The 14,364-nt window shown below is 35.2% G+C and overlaps 2 protein-coding genes across 4 annotated transcripts in view; both read left to right on the forward strand.

Annotated features, from left to right (window-relative positions):
• Window positions 1–4,605, forward strand: part of LOC107043809 (tetratricopeptide repeat protein 7B) — a gene marked incomplete at its 5' end in the record, with an annotated part of 88,609 nt that extends 84,004 nt beyond the window's left edge. For both annotated transcript variants that reach the window (XM_015265455.1, XM_015265456.1), the window contains 3 exon segments: window positions 199–303; window positions 2,800–2,891; window positions 2,964–4,605. In XM_015265455.1, the coding sequence (XP_015120941.1) occupies window positions 199–303; window positions 2,800–2,891; window positions 2,964–3,096 (330 nt within the window).
• A 3,121-nt stretch (window positions 4,606–7,726) lies between these two features.
• LOC107043803 (calmodulin) lies at window positions 7,727–14,041 on the forward strand. Of its 2 annotated transcripts, XM_015265449.1 has the most exons (5): window positions 7,727–7,884; window positions 8,019–8,350; window positions 11,401–11,575; window positions 11,673–11,915; window positions 12,212–14,041. In XM_015265449.1, exons 2-5 carry the CDS (start codon window positions 8,348–8,350, stop codon window positions 12,238–12,240), a joined length of 450 nt encoding a protein of 149 aa, XP_015120935.1. In that variant the 5' UTR covers window positions 7,727–7,884; window positions 8,019–8,347; the 3' UTR covers window positions 12,241–14,041. The 2 variants fall into 2 exon arrangements, with proteins under 2 accessions (XP_015120935.1, XP_015120936.1); XM_015265450.1 differs by lacking the exons at window positions 7,727–7,884; window positions 8,019–8,350 and adding an exon at window positions 10,204–10,516.
• Window positions 14,042–14,364: the final 323 nt, after the last annotated feature.

The raw sequence follows: 14,364 nt of genomic DNA on the forward strand, positions 1-14,364 counted from the left end.
CCCAAATCACGGTCATAGCCCATGAGGTGTCATGGCCGCGGACACCGGTATCTATGGTCGCGCCATGGCGAATGATCTTCTAATAAATGAATAAATTTAGCAGGAAAAATTGATTGACAGTAGTTAGAGGAATGAACAGTATTGAGGTGAAGAAACATTATTTCTCCTTCTATTGTTAGTTTTTTTCTCTTTTTTTAGAAGGGACTTTTACATGAATACAAAGCTGAGTATGCTGAAGCGAAGCAGTGCTATCAGAATGCTGTGTCGATTAATCCCTCTCATATAAAGAGTCTTCAACATTTGGTATTTTTCATGAATTACTTTTTTGAAACTAATTATTTCTCTTAAGGATGTTTTTTTTTTTCATTTTTAGAATTCAAATTGCTTTGTGTTAAAAAAAATGTGATTTCTTCGGCTTATAGATAAAAAGTAGTCGTAATAGCTTTAACATAATGAGATGAACGGGTTTTTTTGCATATCCAGACTATTATACGATTTATGTTTAAACTCGCCTCATGTGGCGAGTTTAAACATAAATCGTATAATGATTGATATGATGATGATGATGATTATTATTGTTTTTTTTATTCATTCCTAAATGAATGAATGATATCACATTGAAGGAAATATTATTTATGATAAGTCAAAGTCAATGACGAAAAAGTTGAAGCTTCTCGAGTTCTCCAAAAAACTCAAGAACTTTCTTGGACTCTTTAAAAAACTTGAGAATTTTCTCGAATTTTCTTGAATTTTCTAGAAGACTCGAGAAATTTCTCGAATTTTCCAGCACATTTCAGAAAACCTGAGAACTTTCGACGAAACGGCGAAAACTTTACGGAAATATCTCATAATAATAGAAATGAGAATAATTTGTCTAATACCTATCGTAGAGCATTCTCGAGTTCTCCCGAAAGTTCTAGAAATTTCCATTATCATTGGCTAAACAGATGTTTCTAGTTTCGAAGAATATTCCCTCCTTTTCTATAAAATTCGAGAAACCTCCAGGCAGTTGTGGAAATTTCTAGAACTTTCTGTGTTTCACCCTCTCGGAGGTGGATTTTCGAGAGAATGAAAAACACGTGTCTTTTTATTTTAAAAGGAGATCTACACGCGCATTTTTACCTCTCTAACTTGAGCGGTTCTCGAAATCGCATAAACAATTTTGCCCCCTTTTCACCCCCTTAGGGGGTGAATTTCCAAAAACTCTCCCTTAGTGGGAGCTTACGTCACTAAGGGTAGTTATAGGCAAAAGCTCATGCTCGTAGCTCTTGTAGTTTGGACTGTACGTTGATACATCAGTCGCCTCGAAAATGGCTTCTCCTTTATCCTATCCTATTTACTAAAGATGAAAGAAACGTGAAGTTGTTTTATATCGACATATCTCGAAACTGCCTGACTGCTAATCCTCAATTCTGATTGATCAATGAGTCACGTGAAGTAGTCGCTGAAAAAAAACCCCGGTATTTTCAAATTCTTCAAATGCCAAAAAAATTTTCTGCGTCATATTTTTCATTTTTTCATGTGTGAAGTTGATCTTTATATCAAAACATATCTAAATTGCCTAATTGTTGATCATGAGAAAAAAAAGAGTATTTCTAAATTTTTTTAATTCACAAATTATTCTTCACTTCCCAAATTTTAATTTTTTCATATTTATCACACACCAAAATGATCAATTCTTGCTTTTCAGATTTTCATACATAAATTCTAAACTCTACAAAATTCACGAAAATTCTTCGGTTTTCCAAATAATTCGAGAAAAATCTGTGATCTAGGTTATTTGGAAAACTGTGAAATTTTCCGAAGAATTCAAGACATTTTTTCAGTTTTCTAGGAAATCAATTCATAACCCTCCCCTGATTTTTCAACAATTATAGATTTTAATCAAATTATTTTAAAAAGTAAAAAAAAAAATTAATCGAAGATTAAAAATTATTCATTGATGCTTCACTCTTCATTCCCTTAATTCTCTTTAAGTCATTATCAATATTTATAAAACATCTATGAGTATATGAAGTTTAATAAATTCGATTTCTTCATTTTCACAATGAAAAGATGATAAGCGCGCGCGGAAGCGCGCGCACAGATCTAGTATATAAAAAGAAAGATGGATAATTAGTTACAGACGTTCAATTATCAAAAGGTTCTATTCGATTGCATCAGAAAACCTTCGAAAAACTCAAATATTTTTCAATATATCAGTTGTTCAAGATTAGTAAATAATTGCGATTGGTTAAACTTTCACGAAACTTATTTTTATAATAAAAAATACTTACACCTTTCGGAATTTGTTCCGGCTATGATCTACATATACTCATAAGTATACCTATAAATATATCTATAAATAGATCTAAAGGCACTGCATATATACAAATAAAAAGGATGATCATATAAATAAGTTTATTAAGAATTTGAAAGGATGATTTCGATAGAAAATTTGTTTCTATTCAATTATTCATGGAAAAGGCATTTATTTGCAATACCAGCAATTTTAAATTGTGAATCTTCCCGATTTTTTTAATTTGCGGGTTAGCTTAAAACGGACTATCAAGTTAAATGGATCAATGTTCTACATCACTACAAATGTTGAAAAGGATTTTAACCGAAAAAATATATAGCGGACAAATTTTGTAACATTTTCTCTATTTTTGTTTAATTTTTTAATCGTGGGAACAGACGGAAAATCACCATGTTCAACATTTGAAAAATTACTAGATTCTCTGCGGTTTTGGACAAACATCCTCAATTAATAAGGCAGGAGAAGATGAAATTTCTATGCTATTCATAAATAATTTCCAGGGATTGGTTTACCATTATTTGGGATGTCAGAGACTTGCGGAAAAAACCCTACGTGACGCAGCGAAAATTGACCCAAATTCCCATCAAATTTGGTGAATATTAATCGTCGAAATGTTGATTCACGAAAACTGCAACTAATTAATCATTGATGTTCACGGTTTTAGGTATAATCTTGGTAAAGTATTGGAATCACTTGGGGAGATGGAGACTGCCAATGACTGTATGGCAACTGCCCTGGAGGTGGAAAATACGAATCCAATTTTACCGATTATGTCCATTCCAGTGACTTTCGAGTAAAGGAGAGAGAAGGGCAAGTGTGAAGTACTAGGTGCCCTGTTTTGTTTGATTGTTGTCAGAGACAATAGGCGAGGGGAAAATATCAAAAGATATTCCTCGTAGATAATGAAATTCTGTATAAAAAAGATTTCCTGTCATTTTTTCTAGATCCATTAATTTGCAAGATATTGGCTAAATCATTTACCTATAATTACAAATTGGAAAATTTAATGTACCGCTTTTGTAAATTTCTGTGAAACTACTAAGGTTGTTCGACGTCAAAAAATTATTTTTGCAGATCTTGGAATGCTTTATATAAAAAATCTCCTAACATTTGCAACTGAACCCATTAGTTCGTAAGCCATCGGTAGAATAATCCGTTTGCTACGGGAAACAGGTTGCAAAATTTCATACCGAGTTTTCCGTCAACATTTCGAAAACTATATTGCGCTCAGAGGAAAATGTCAGAACATCACTTTTGTGCACCTTTAAATTATCTGTACAAAAAAAGTTATGTTAACGTTCTCTTTTAAACGGACCGTCAGTGGCCCGGTTATGGAACTGGTACCGGTTCTGAAATCAACGTTACATTTAGCCGAAAATCCCTGTGACCCTATATATTCACTGCGATGAACAAACTTGAATTGAAACTATGGACTATATAGTTTCTCTGAAGTCAAAAACATCCACTCAACACAACTTCTAAGTTATTGAAGACAATACGGTTCCATAACTGGGCCCCGTTTCCTAAGGGTTCCATGACTCTGATGGTATTGCGTAAATATTTCGAAAACTACTGGATTTAGAGTAAAATATTACAAAATCTGATTGACAGATTATAAAACTTTCTACGAAAAATGTTTTTTTGACATTTTTCTTCAAATACATTCGTTTCAGAGATATTTGCAGAATAGAATTTGTGTGCAATAAAACGAGCATGATAAATTTTATACTAACCATTCTGCAAATATCTGTAAACCTTTTGGATTTAGAGAAAAATATCAAACAGTTCTTTGACAGATCCCCTAAACCCATCAGTTCTCGAGATATTCACAACCTAATTTACACCCCCTGAAAAACGAAACCTATCTTCTCTCTTTCGACTTCGACTGAAACCCAATGTTTCTCTCATCCATATTAATCCTTGGAGAGAGAATGTAAATTTTAGTGAGGATGGAAGATGAATTTGGTGCCTAAACATCAAATTATTTTGAAATGGCGCTCCCATGCCGGCATAGGAGTAAATGCTCCCTCATTCACCCTCCCCTCAATGTCAACATAGTTACTGAATTGTTACTAAATGTATATTTGATGATCATGATGATTTAGCAAAAACGACGAATATTTATTGTGCCAGTAGACCTACTTGTTCATGCAGTGTTCCAAACGTAAACAAAATTACTAATCAATAACTGATGGAAAGAAAACGTTGATGAATATTTTAAGAAAATACATCTGTATGAAATAGATCTATTCTATATTAAAAAAATGGTGTAAAGAGTTTAATAAAAAGTTATCAATTGGAATGAATGAAGGCATTTGTAATGTTGACAATTTGTCTATTGTCATGTGCGAATATATCTCCTGTGGGAAACCCATGGCTTCGTATCAAGGTTTCGTTTTTTTTTGTGAGCCACTGTCTGACCTTTTTTAGGAAGGGGGGGAGGGGCTCAATACTATTACGTTTTAACGCAAACTAAAACTAGTGAAACTTTTTCTCCTATTCACTTTATAATCAATACAAGTCGTGCATAAAGATCATTTATCGACGCTCGTTGGTAACAATAATAATAAAGACAAAAACAAAAACCAATAAAAAAAATAATGGAACGGTTTATCTGGGTTGTGAGTGACGTCAGTTTGCCGGAAACGAGTGTTTGATCGTTACGAATCTTAGTTCGGCAGTACAGTAGTTTATGTCTCTCATTTTTGTATTCAATTTCATCTTATTTATTTACATAAAACTTTAATTTCTTAAAATATTTAATTAATGTCCAAGAGGAATTGACCAGAAAAGATGTGAATAATTATTAAGTATAAAAAATGAATCGAAAATGGAGAAATGCTGACAAAATTGACAGGAACCACATCAGATGAACTCAAGTCTATATAGGCCTCACATTCTGTTAACTCAATTCCACCTAACGAGATTTAAGTTAACCCCCCTCCCTACTCCTTCACTCCACCCCCTACCCACCCTCTCTCACACCCTTAATTTACCAAATCTCTTTCTTCTCCCTTCCACCTTTTATTTCTTTTTTCTCTTCTTTTTCCACCTCATGCCGGGGCCGTAATTTTTTTCACTCACATTTGCTCTGGGTACCACTAACGAGATTACCCACCTATCACTGTCTCACTTCCACCATAGCGTGTCGCATTGCGCGTACAATTTTCCGCGCAAGCCCAATACCACAACGGCATTGAAACTCATCATGCACCTTCTTTTTTATTTTTGTTTATTTTTTTCCATCACTCGGTATTATTTTCAGAAAATTGTTGGAAAAGAAATGTAATGGATAACGGGAGATGAATCGAACAATGGGATTAATTTTGTTACGTGAATCTCTTGATAATGAGTGGGTTCAGAGAAAAAAATCAAAAATATTTTTTGTAGAGAATTTCATCATCTTGTTTTTCTACTCATATTTACAATACGTTTCATCCACGGGTGTAAAACTGATATACTGCTGGGATATTGTCTTTACATTTCTTCTCAAGCATAAGGCCTCGTCACAAGTTCACACCCAATGAGTTGCGAACAGGATTAGAAGAAAATAATCCACCTCATAATCAATATACTCCACTCATCTGATCACAAGTGTGTTTATAGATTCTAGCATATTTTACTAATGAAAATTGAAAGTTATTATGATAAAAATTGTACCTCAATCCTATCTCTTCTATTCACGTAATCTAGTCGAAGACTATAACGAGATTTAGCTACATAACATCTTGGGAGACCGTTTCAAGTTCCAGTCCTCGAAGGGGTAGGAAAAATAAATATATATTCTCATTGACCTACATTTAATAGCTTGTCTGTCATTCATTTTATGGATAAAATACTTCTATTCTATTGTCAATCAGAAGTCACGCAATTCAGCGTGCACGATATTTTCTTCCGCCGTTCCTAAATCTTTATGATTTTTTCAGTTTTCGTGTGCTTCAAGCACAACGGTTAAAACTCGATGGAAGTGGAAAAATAACACGCAAAGGAAATTTTAAGTGACTAGAGTCATCATTTTAGTTAGTTTGAATTCTCCATAAGCTATCGTAATTTGTCGAGGTTTAGGGAAAAATATGGGAAATTTTTTTTTCAATAAAGAATTCTATCAGCTGAAAAAAATGTCTTTCGATTAATTTTTTTTAAATGAACGTTGTAGTTTTGAAGATATTTGCAAAATCGGGAAATTGACGTCTTCGAGAAACTGACTATTTCGTCAATATCACTGAAACTACTAACATTCGTCTCTTAACATTGTTGGTAAAACTGCTAGTTTTCGGTATACCTTCCAAAGATATTACCTGTCCAATCTACAAATCCAAAGGAAAGAATGAAGAGCAACTAACGTCAAATTGGCTGTACATACCTCGACCTCCACCCATGAATGTTTAAACAACAATTTTCCGTCGGGTCAAACGATTTTCGTACCTGCCATAACATTGACAGGGTATATTTAACCATATATGCTCAGTAAAAAAGGTGAAAGAAGAAAAAAAAGGAATAACGAAAGAGGAAAGGGGTAAATTCTTCTAAGGGTCGGCTTTGACCCGTTAGATTTTTCGGGTGGCAGATGTGATCGTATTCTCCCTCACTACATTGGAAAAAAGATGGGTTTTGCCTTCAACAGCGCTGGCGCAAATCGTGTCGTTTTAGCGCGTTGGGTAGAGAAGAGAGGACCCCCTGGTGTATAACGCGTTACAGCGTCAACGGCGGCGGTGGCCGCGCGTCTGACGCATTGCAGGTGCGCGACGGCCAATCACGAGTCTTGCTTAGTTCGCCCGGACCCGTCCAGTAAACAAGAACCGCACCCCGAGTCAAGCCAACATTTTTATTTGAAACGTGAGGGAAAATTCATGAGAAAAAACATTGAGGCAACCTCAGACTTCACTCGCTGAAGCTAATTGACGAATGGCGAATATTCAAATATTAAAAATTTGAATATTTCCACAGTCATCCTACTCACCGCTGAGACCCACCATCATAAACCTATAATGTTCAACTCCATGCGAAAAAAAATTGAAGGGAATACTCAACAGATTTGATTAATTCCAAAACCCCAAAAATACAATATTTCAGAATTGAATTCCCTAAACTTTCAGCATCAAATTGCTGGGGAAAAAAAGCGCTAGTTTAGCGTCGCGTAGGAAGTGCGCGACGCGCCCCTTCGAGCCGCCTCCCCCTCCACCGCCTCGACAATTCTCATCTAACCCCTTGATAGTTTACCATCGGCATTGGCCCGAACAAGGAAACACCTCTCTCTCTCTCATCCGGATCGTCATTATAGATCCATCTCTCTCATAATAACCCACACATTCACAATTCTACCTTCCACCGCTGTATCCCAATGTGCGCAAAACCCTATCCCCCACAAGCTGCGCATACACCATCGCATACTAACACAATAAAAACTAGAGATCTACTATCCCTGGTGGTGTGCCTGCGGCGTAGTGATACCACCGAGCATCGTACGGTTAACAGGAGTCCTCCATTGCTGTTCCGAGTGCGTTTCCCGTCGGCCGGATATAACGACTAAAAAAAAGAAAAAAAAACTGGCGATCAGTTTCGATTATTTTTCTTCATTTAATTTGGTAAATAAATAAAGAAATTTAAAAAAATAAAATAAAACACGGACTGATATTAATATCAATACAATTGATATCGACGTTAGTAATAGCGTTAGAGTAACGACGTATTATACATTTTTTATTTGTCGTTGAAAAAGCGCTTTCACCGACGTTTGCCGATCAAAAACTCAACGGGTTTTTCATGGCTCTCGGTTTCTAATATTGTCGGCTGAAATATTATTAACAACTGCTCAACTGCTTTGAGAAAACGAACTATACAAAGACTTTTTGGGAGAGTATTTTGCTCGTCAATTCGGTGAACAAGAGAGAGAGTTTTCTCGGAATTATTTTTTCGGTGGATTTAAAGTGGTAAACTCGATCCAGGGTCCTACCTGATCAGCACCTCAACGCCCCACCGCAGCTTCGAAAGAAAGAGAGAAAACGACTCGTCGGTTTCCAGTAGGAGAATAACTATTGTAAAGCCAACATGGTGAGTGCCCTCGAACCTTCACACTTGACATTTTATTATTACTCATTATTTTATAACCAAGAAAAACCATCTGTGCCAATTATTATCGTATATTTGTGAAGTTATTGACGATTCATACCATCTATTGGTCATTTGTATTCCATAGTTTTCTTTATTTCATTTTAATATCGAGAATTGACGCAACGCCACGCGTGCACGTGGATTAAATCGTATATTTTGCAAAACGCATTCTACAATTGGTGTGAGAAACACTCTCTCAATGCACGCCGGTTATCTTGAGCCATTGCTGTATTTTCATTGCGTTTATTGAGTACCCGGTAAAAGCAGCAGCAAATATTCACAATCCACCATATTTGTTGTTGGGCTCGATCGATTTATAATTTTTTTATTGCGCCGTTGGAGGGCCAGGGAGAGAGAACATTGAAGGGATTTTCAGAAAGAAAAAAATTTCGGTTATTTTTTGTCCATTTTTCTGGGGGAAAATGGAGCAGAGGTAAGATCGATCCACATGTCTATTTTTGCCCCTTTCTGTATCGACCGTTTACACTTATTTTTTCTCCATTTTTTTATGTATTAAAAAATCGTGGTGTGTCCATTCAGTTTGGCCATAACTCATAAGACATTTTCCACATTATAACCATGGATTTCTCATTTAAGAGCTGCGAGAGACCTATTGTTTTACTTCCCTATTGAAAATTATTGCGATAATACACGCGAGTGTTAATACACCCTCTTTACCCCTGCGCACACCCGTGGTCATTTGGAGTGGTCGCGGCAGACGGGGAGGGGGGACAAATACGCATACACGCTCGCGCAGCATCGATTGGTGTTTTCCGTCACGCCAAAATGTCGGAATTTTCATCCAAAAAAGGAGATAAATAATTATTCTGAAGAATCTTGGGCTTTTTGATGATAATTTTCAGGGGTCGGGGGAGGAATAGTAAAGGTATTTGGCGGCTCCACGTTGGCAGTAATGAGCAGTGGAACGCCATCGTGGTTGTCAATTGACGACTGGTAACCGGCGTTCGGCCGTATTGGAAAAAAATATAAAAGCCGAAAGATGCATAGAGGCACATGTGACAAAATTCCAAATAAATATGATCGTTAACAATTTCATTTCAACATTATTTCATTTGCACTTATTCTCCATGAGTCAAAAGGCGTCATACAAATATTTGGACGATGATTCACCGTTTCTTCTCATTCCTCCCATCCAGTAGATTTCAATCTCTTAATAACATTACCCTTGGTAATACCCGTATTTTGAATCCACCTTGACGTACTATTTTTCCATCTTCTACTTTTCATACAAATGAATATCGATTTGACAACGGTGTTCAGAGGTTTGCTCAGTAAAGGAGAAGAAAACAAAAACTTTATCGCGCACATTTTTTGGGGGCAAAAATACAGTGTCTCTCTGTTGTGCCAAGGTCAGTTGGAATGCAGGCCAGCTAGGAGGTTCCGTTAAAATGTGTCAGACATTGGGAATGAGTGAGATAGTTAAGGAAAGAACTATGAAAAAACAAAAAATGCAACACGGAAATATAGAAATATGACGTGTCGGTATTGAAACACGATGAAACAATAGATTCTTCGGCTTTGTTCGTTTTTATTTTATTTGTGCTGTTTTCCACTTGGAAGGGTGAAAATGTCGGTAAATTTACTCATTCCACAGTGTTTTGTAAATTTTTTAATACCTCTGGGATGATGAGACGAATGTGAAACAAAAGTGAGATGAAGCAATAAAGAAAGGGAGAGAGGAAGAAAGAAAGAGAGCGAGTGAAAGCGCGAGAGGGGGGGGGTTGATCGTAGCGCGTTGCGGCATTCGCCAATCAGCCATTGTGCTATATACCACACTATTGATTTTCGCAGTAGGTGCCTCCGTACAGCCCCTGCTTCAACGACTATCTTTCCTATCCCCTCACGACATTCGTCGGGATCTAAACAACCTTTTTTTTCTCTTATTCTTTCGTTATATTCCTGTTTAAGAGATATTTTTTAGTAAAATAAACAATATCGTTGGGGTTTTGTCAAAGTGGAGTTGCCCATCTTCAAACGTTCGTTACAAAATTCCATAAGTATTGTTACGTGTTAATATATCGGGAGAAGTTTATTTATAAATATAAAATTTGCTGGAGAATACACGTACACGAGTGAAAAAATATGGTTCGTATTTTCGATTCTAGGTCGCAGCAGTTTTAATCGCGTGTATTGTGGCCTGTTGTGTTGTGTGATGAACTATTTGGAATTGTTTGAGTTTTAGAATTTATTGACAGTTTTTCAATAGCATTTTCGAAAGGTTGAGACTTTGTATGTTTAGCTTAAGACGGACCTTTACCTCTCGGGAGTGAAATGTCGATTTTTATAAGCAGATTCACCCAAAACCCCCTCAGGTCAAACGCTATCCCTGGATATCCAGGTAACGCGGATGATTTAAGTGCATTTACGATGAAATCCAATGACATTATTTGAGTGTTCTATTGGGTTTTTGTTAGAAATTTGGGGATAATAAAATTTAATTGTTTGTCAACAATACGTAGTGGTAACGTTAATTGGGTAATGATTATTTGAGTTGTTCTACTAGATTTTGACGTGTTTTATGATGTTTTATTTAGAACTATTTGTTGACAGATTTTTTTGAAAGAGGATTGGGATAATGTAGAGCAATGGGTTTGAGGTCTGTTCGTCATGGAATAATTAATTCCCACGGGGTTAATTTTGCATGGATGGGCGTGGCACATGCCATTACGCTGCAACAAGTTTTGTCATAATTCATGAATTGTTCAATTTGGGGATGGCAACGGGCGGGCGGACGGGGGAGCTCTGTATGGAATGATGATAGGACATTAACGGGAAAAAACTCAGGCAAAGTGGTTCGCTATCAAAATGTCTTTAGATTATCAAGGGAGATAGAACTGTTATACGTATCATAAAAATTCAGATAACGATGATTAGTTGACGATGATTGTCCGCTAAGTTGCTCGATTTGTACAACGATTCCTTTTTACCAGCAATGTTTATCAGGGGAATTTTATTGATGATTTTTTTAGGCTGACCAACTCACGGAGGAACAAATTGCCGAGTTTAAAGAAGCATTTTCGCTTTTTGATAAAGACGGTGATGGCACCATCACTACCAAAGAATTGGGAACTGTCATGCGTTCACTTGGTCAAAATCCAACAGAGGCTGAGCTACAGGATATGATTAATGAAGTAGATGCTGATGGTAAGAACAAGATGAAGGAATGAGAGAATGGGGAAATCGAATGAGTTAGACAATGTTTAATGGTTTTTTTCTTCCTGGGGGAAATGTTTTTTCTTAGGTAATGGGACCATCGATTTTCCTGAATTCTTGACGATGATGGCACGTAAAATGAAGGATACCGACAGTGAGGAGGAAATCAGAGAGGCATTTAGGGTGTTTGATAAAGATGGCAATGGTTTTATATCAGCAGCAGAGCTCAGACACGTTATGACAAATTTGGGAGAGAAATTAACCGATGAGGAGGTAGATGAGATGATTCGAGAGGCTGATATCGATGGTGATGGCCAAGTTAATTACGAAGGTAGATACAAGTCGGAATATGTAAAAAAAAGAATTGATAAAAATTAAGAACTAATGGGAAAATACCAGTGACTGCGTGTAATTGAATCGCATCAATTCAATTCAATTGTCATTCATTATTCGGTTGAGACGATTCATTTAAACGAAATGAGCAATTTAATTGACACTGACCTGCGTTCAAACTTCGTGACATCATTTTCATTCAACAAGTTCATGATGCAGTCGTGCAAAAAAAAACACTAATGAATGATTTTACAAATGAATTCTAATGTTTTTTTCTTTGTTTTTTTCTTGCAGAATTCGTCACAATGATGACATCAAAGTGAATACAACCCCTGTGCTGGGAAAACTCGCGACTTGGAGTGGTGTTGACGTACTAAAAAAATTCAAATAAACAACAACAACAAAAAAAAAGTGGATTTAAAAAATCAACCTTGTACCAGGATGTAAAGAAGTCTTAAAAAAGAAACAGAAAAAACAATTGAGAGCCCTTATTACTTATCAAGAGGACAGCAGACCTGGTGATATTTAATTATTCGTTTTTCTTTTTTTTTATTAAAACCAATTATTTCATATTTTTTTGTCTTCAATATTTATCATCAATAAATCTTAGGGACAGAGGCTTTTTTAAATTTTTTTTTCTCTCAGACTCTCAATCTATCTCTCTCTCACACACACAACACACTTTCTAAGTGTTTAATTGCGTTATCATCGTTTATGCTGTTCCCTTGAATGATGAAAGAAAAAACCAAACAAAGCAAAAAGATCAGAGAATACAATGTGTGTTTGCCACGTTTGCATAATGTACGAACACCAATCGGTGAGTGAAAAAAAACATAATAATGAAGCAAAAAACATCACTGACGAAAACAAATTATTAATATTATGAAGAAAATTCAAGGTGTATGCACGGAAAACTCGCGCTTAATCGAAGAAAAAGGAAAATAACCCTCCATCTTTTACGTGATAAATTAAATAATAATTTCCATTTGTTTCTATCCTCCCTCCCCCTTTTGCTTCCATCAGCCTCAGAGAATCCCTTCAATCAATTATTCTATCCTCTTTAATAATATGAAACTCTTCATGCGCTTTTAAATGAACAAAAAAAATGAAATAACAGAAAGTATGATTCGAATAAGCTTTCCGTGAATAAAGTTTGATGCACCTTTTCCAGAAGAGGAAAACCACGTAATAAAGAAATAAAAATAATGAAAGAAAATAAAAGTTCGTTGCTAAATTTAATGTTAGTTAAAGAATAAAAAAAGAAGAAAATACCACGAAGTCGTCATTGGCTGTGGGTTCATCAAATTTTGTTCCAAGTGTACATTTTTTTAAGGAAACAAAAATATATGTGTAAACTAAATTAAAACTAGAAAAAAATGATTAACACGAGAACAGACACATTATACACATACACTCATACATAAATACACTGCTCAACACACACCCCTTCTTTTAAAATTAATGAAAAGAAACCTATAATTAAAAACCAAAACCAATTATTAAAAAATAAAAATAAATACTTTATGCTCATTGTTACATGTATCGAGAGAGCACTGTGCTCCATCCTCCATTAATTACAAGTTTAAACTTACACTTGTATTACATTATAAAAAAAACCACACATACAAGAAAAAAAAAGAAATTATTAAAAAATACATGAATATCGATATAAATCATTAAGAATTTCAATTAAATTCCAAGATGTGAGGTGAAAGAAAAATTCCGTTTTAGAAGGAGCCATAGCTTGTGTTTTCGTAGTTGAAAAGTGAAGTAACAAATGGAAAAAATGACAAAAAAATTGTGTCTACTTAAGTGGGTTTATTAATGTCTTGAAACCGCGTTGGGATCCCCCTACCCCCCTCAATGTCTCATCACTAGTAAATTAAAGCATAAAAGAAAACAAAAAAATTGTCTAGCAAGTCGTATTTTAATTTATCTACGTAATGCACAAGAAAAATCTGTAAAAAAAGTTGAAAAAAAGCATGGAAAAACCAAAAAACATTATGACATTGTAGTGATACCGTGAAGCCTTTAAACGAGGGACGTGAGACATGCTCTTTCCTTATTGTTTTTTTCGTTAAATTATTTCACCTCAATTAATGATAAAAACAATGCCAATTTTCATTATTGCATGGTAAACTTTATTTAATACTTTTTGTGCAGTATAACGAAATTCAATTAAATTATTTAAAATTAAATTTTAAATAAAATCAAGTGCAAAAACGTCTAGACCTCGACATTCCTACTATCGAAGAAGAGAAAAAAATAACTCAAACAAAAGAAAACAGCAAAAAAAAATTTAAAATCAAAAATAAAAAAAGAATCTTTTTCGCGAGCCTCTGCCTACTGGTTATTTATTTTCTGTCTTCAAAGGGTGAAAAAAAAAGAATTGTATTTGAGAAAAACCAAGGAAATTAATTAATAAACTAAACTGAAAAAACGTCGAC

This window comes from Diachasma alloeum, unplaced genomic scaffold (assembly GCF_001412515.2).
Source record: "Diachasma alloeum isolate Michigan unplaced genomic scaffold, Dall2.0 Dall_scaffold_00629, whole genome shotgun sequence".
Lineage (NCBI taxonomy): Eukaryota > Metazoa > Arthropoda > Insecta > Hymenoptera > Braconidae > Diachasma > Diachasma alloeum.

Coding starts and splice junctions, on each gene's coding strand:
- LOC107043803 (XM_015265449.1), top strand. Junction 11,576..11,672: donor TAATGAAGTAGATGCTGATG/GTAAGAACAAGA, acceptor GTTTTTTCTTAG/GTAATGGGACCATCGATTTT. Junction 11,916..12,211: donor TGGCCAAGTTAATTACGAAG/GTAGATACAAGT, acceptor TTTTTCTTGCAG/AATTCGTCACAATGATGACA.